Raw genomic sequence first — 4,515 nt, 5'->3', positions numbered from 1 at the left:
GCTCTCTCGGTTGAATACTGAATAAAGCATGCTGCAATTTGTAGATTTTTTGTTGAAAGAATATATAGCCTATAATTCTACTTAGGTTTGTTACATAAAACCTCAAGAACATACATTGATATTTGTAGTAGTAACATCACTTAAAAAAAAAACAACACAAAAAGGGCACTATTAATAAGTTAACCACAGTTGCTTTTTCAAATGCAACTTATGTTTATTTTTGACTTAAGGTTATAACAAAGTTGACATAGACCATTGTAAAGGTGCTTGTTCTAATAGAAAAAAAAAAACTTTCATACTTATTAATTCATATTACTTTCCTATCAATAAAGAATATATATTTTTTTGATTATGAGTGAAAAGGAAAAGTGAAAAAACAATGGTTATCAATTCGACTTCCCCTTAAAAGCAAAGGTGGTGTTTTTTCTGTTTTGTACATGAACTACTAAATACATTTTACATCTTTGATGTCACTTTAAATTAATGGCTAAACATTAAGAGCTAATCAATATTCTCACTTCCACCCAATAAAGTATTGGGTATGAAACATTAGAGCAACAATATTATAGCTGGTCATTATTTTCCAGTTTTGATTTATCTCAATACTATCTTAAAATATCATAAAATTTTTACCAAGACCGTCTTAGCTCATTTTAAGAATGTAATTAAAATGAGGAGCAAAACACAATCGTTTGGTTCTGTGGTTGGCTCTTCAAACACTATAATTTCCTTTGCATCACGCTACACCTTCACAATGAAACAGGAAGCTGCACCAAAAAAAAAAAAAAAGAAAGAAGCAGCAGCTTCTGTTCACATGGCAGTTAGAGTCACAGCAAGTCTTTGCACTTTTAGAGATCTACGGTGGAGCTTTGTGGACCTGGAGGCTGAAAATAATTTAAGTAAGTAACTTTATTTCATTTCTGAGATATTTTAAATGTAGAATGAACAGATTAGAAATAAATCACATGAATGTGCTTTAAAAAAAAAGAAAGATCTGATAAAATAATATGGATTACAATTTCTTGAACACCGTAAAAATGCTTAATGCATGTCTAACGTCATAAAATTAGTGTTATTTAAGTGTACCTTTCTTTTATATACCTGCCGCTGGTGCTTTCCAGCCTCGTTTCACTTTATTCTTTACCGCTACTGTAAGTCCTCAAACAGTACTGAAAAATACAATCACATCCTTTTTATCTAAACTAAGTTGTGCCTATTGCTTTTTATAATAATATAGAACAACTGGCAGGCTTTTGATTGTATCTTTGACCAATTAATTTATTATGGAAAAGCTAAAGTGGAAAAACTGAATGGAAAATGTCTGCCTCGCCTCACTTACAGGAGACGCTGATTTCTGGAAATCAACCTACGTCTATTTTCTACATAAAAAACCCTGATCTGAAATTAAACCAAAAAGTCCGCCAGATCTGTCATAATGAACCAGACAAACTGCACCGACCCAGAAGCAGAGTTCCAGTACCACCTCTTCCCAGCGGTCTACATCCTGGCCTTAGTCATAGGCCTGCCAGGAAATCTGGCGGCGTTGTTTGTCTTCTCCGTAAAGACCAGTCCTCGCACGGCCTTCGGTGTCTACATCAGCAACCTGGCCATGGCGGACATCCTCATCCTCTGCACGCTGCCCTTCCGGATCCACTACCACCTCCACAGGAACAACTGGGTGTTCGGAGAACTTACCTGTCTCGTCACGGGGACGCTGTATTTTGCCAACATCTACATGAGCATCTGCTTCATGACTTGCATCTGCGTGGACCGCTACATGGCCACAGTGCACCCACACACCTATCTGAGGATGCGGAGCCCTAAATGGTCTCTTGTGGTGACTGTGGTGCTTTGGTGTCTCGGCGGAGTGGCTATACTAATCTTCATCCTCATGGGTCCGCTGGAAAGCGGGGATGCCTCTACTGGCCACAGCTGCTTCGAAAACTTTGCCAAGAAAGAGTGGAACGAGCGCCTTAGGACGTACAGTATAGTCAGCCTGATCTTTGGCTCCCTGGTACCTTCATTGATCATCCTGGTTTGCTACCCGCTGGTAGCCAACCGGATTTCAACCATCGGCACCAACACAGCAAAGAAAGCTGTGCGGGTCATCTACACCATCTTGGCCATCACGCTGCTCTGTTTCCTGCCCAACCATGTGGTCTACCTGCTGCACCTCCTTCAGCGCTTAGAGGTCATCCAGAGCTGCTCCATCAGAGCTTTCATCTACAACGCCAGGCGAGTTACCATGGCGCTCGTTACCCTCAACACATGTCTGGACCCTGTGCTCTACTACATGACTACAAGCCACTTCAGGTGGGAAACCTTGAAAAGGACATGGCTATGGGGGATAGTGAGCAGGAGAAGGGGGGTCTACACCATCTCTGTGACTTAAATGGACAAAGGCACCTTCAACCAAAACACACAGACGTAACCCTTAAAATGGTATAAAAACATACCGTTGAATAGTTATAGAGAAGTGGCAGGGACAGATGTGAAAATTGATTTGTATAAAAATCTGTATATAATTGCATATGCATGTTTATATATTGGTTATCTCTACTGTCTTTGTAAAATGAATGTAACATACTAAGGCCGAGGGCGGAAAGGGCTGGGAGATATGTTATGCAAGGGTTACAGTTAATGTATTCTATGTTTTATAAACATTTTTCTGATATACATTTCTTTCATTCATAGACCCTTAAAATAAAAAACAAGCAATATTGACCTGCTGTATCATAGTCAGTGGAGTGCACAGACATTTTTGAAGGAAGGGTTGTGCACATAAAGCAAGTCCTCACCAACCTGACTCCGCCAGATGGATTTGCTCCGCATATCCATCTGGAAACCTTCCGTTGAAGTAATTTTGGGAAGGGGCGAAAATACTGGTTAGCTGATTGGCCTATGTTGGTGATAGACGGGCCAAATAAACCAATCAGATCAACGAAGCATATGACGTACTAACAAAGCGACGACGAAGAGGAGCCAATTGATAGATGAAACTCTTGCCGAAACCAGTCGGGAGAAGAGCAAAAACATCTTTTCCTCTGAGAAAAGCCTCCAGAGCAGTGTTTTGCTCTTCTTTCAGTGAAGAAATACTCTGTAATTCCGATAAAACTTGCTCGATAGCCACGCTAATGCTAGTTTCATCGGCTGAAGCCGCCATGTTCTTTAGACTGAGCTGTCACGCTTCTCGTTGCGTCACACCTCAACCCGCCTCAAAGCCAACGCTGATTGGACGTTCGTTTGGTGAATGGCTCCAAATTTTCTTCGACGGAGAGTCTCCAGACTGATCTGCGAGTGAAACCTTGAAAGCTCGCGAGATCAGGAAGCTAAGTCCTCACAACCGTAGAGGGAACTTTAGCACGTGATTTGGCTCCCAAGGAGGGACTTTAGCATGCGTTTTAGATAGCATTTAAAAATAAGAAGGATCGACTGCCCCCCCGTCCTGCCCCTATGCATGCCATTGACATAGGTGAAAGCTACTGAGATTAAGGGGACATCTTTAGTAGACAATCATCCCGTTAGATTCAGCTATAGAGTCTTGTTCTGCTATTCCCAACTTTTTGGTAAAAACTCTCCATATTTTGACCATTTTACGTACAATCTTGGTTATTTCATCCCCCTTGATAGAATCCCTTGTATAATTTAAGAAGTGAAAGCCACATGTAGTTGGCATAATTGCACTATCAATGTGTTCCGCCATGGGTAAGGTGGGGTTTTCACTTTATGAATATTAGTACAGCAAATTACTTTTTGGATGCCGCCACGAAAAAGTTTGGTTTCACTGGTTTATAAGACATTCTGACAAAAGAAACTCAGTAACTTCCAACTGTAGGAAAAAAGGGGGAGTCAATCGGTGCATGGTTCTGAGGAGGTTCAAAACTATCTCACTGGAAAAAAAATCGAAATCTCGATAAGTCATTTTTTCTTAAAATAAGTGCAGTTTTTTCTTGGATTGAGGAGGTAAAATAGACATTTTGCCAATAGAACAAGACAATTTGCACTTAAAATAAGAAAGCACAATTGCATTGCCTTATTTCAAGTGCATATTATCTAATTATCTTATTTTACGAGTAAAAATACTCACTGTTGGCAAACTATCTCATTTATCTACTCAAGCTGAGGGTAAATACACTTAATTTAAGATATTTTGACTTATTTCTAGATCGTTTTTCTAGTGCTGGACCAGCTCTGCAGAGTTAATTTTCCCAAATGTTTTTTTAGACTTTAATGTGGCATCTTGGTTTCTAGGAGAAAATACGTCTATCTTACCCAGACATACATGAGATAACTTAGCTCCTTCATTGATGCTGTAGTCCTTTCAGCTTGCCTGGATAATTTCTATTTCATCTTTTGGTCAATTTTAAAATCGGCTCCATTACAAGCAGCTTTGAAACTTCTTTTATTTATTCCTGTCTTATGTTGACCTTAAAGGAGCAAAGTCCTGCTTTCGATGGCAGATTAACTACAATCAAAGGTCGGTTGAAATAAAAATACAACGTGCAAAGCACCTTG

At 39.7% G+C, this 4,515-nt stretch overlaps 1 protein-coding gene across 1 annotated transcript; it reads left to right on the top strand.

Annotated features, from left to right (window-relative positions):
- The first annotated feature begins 410 nt into the window (after positions 1 to 410).
- Positions 411 to 2,923, top strand: LOC119799392 (lysophosphatidic acid receptor 4). The gene is made up of 2 exons (XM_038309246.1): positions 411 to 899; positions 1,342 to 2,923. The coding sequence occupies exon 2, from the start codon at positions 1,436 to 1,438 to the stop codon at positions 2,390 to 2,392; it is 957 nt and encodes a 318-aa protein (XP_038165174.1). The 5' UTR covers positions 411 to 899; positions 1,342 to 1,435; the 3' UTR covers positions 2,393 to 2,923.
- The last annotated feature ends 1,592 nt before the right edge of the window (positions 2,924 to 4,515 follow it).

Source organism: Cyprinodon tularosa, unplaced genomic scaffold (assembly GCF_016077235.1).
Source record: "Cyprinodon tularosa strain WSP-4 unplaced genomic scaffold, ASM1607723v1 ctg66, whole genome shotgun sequence".
Lineage (NCBI taxonomy): Eukaryota > Metazoa > Chordata > Actinopteri > Cyprinodontiformes > Cyprinodontidae > Cyprinodon > Cyprinodon tularosa.
The sequence above is the reverse complement of the archived record's forward strand: the minus strand, read 5'-3'. Positions and strand labels throughout refer to the sequence as shown.

What these genes read in the sequence shown, in the direction of transcription:
- LOC119799392 (XM_038309246.1), top strand. Translation starts at nt 1,436, where the DNA reads ATGAACCAGACAAACTGCACCGACCCAGAAGCAGAGTTCCAGTACCAC.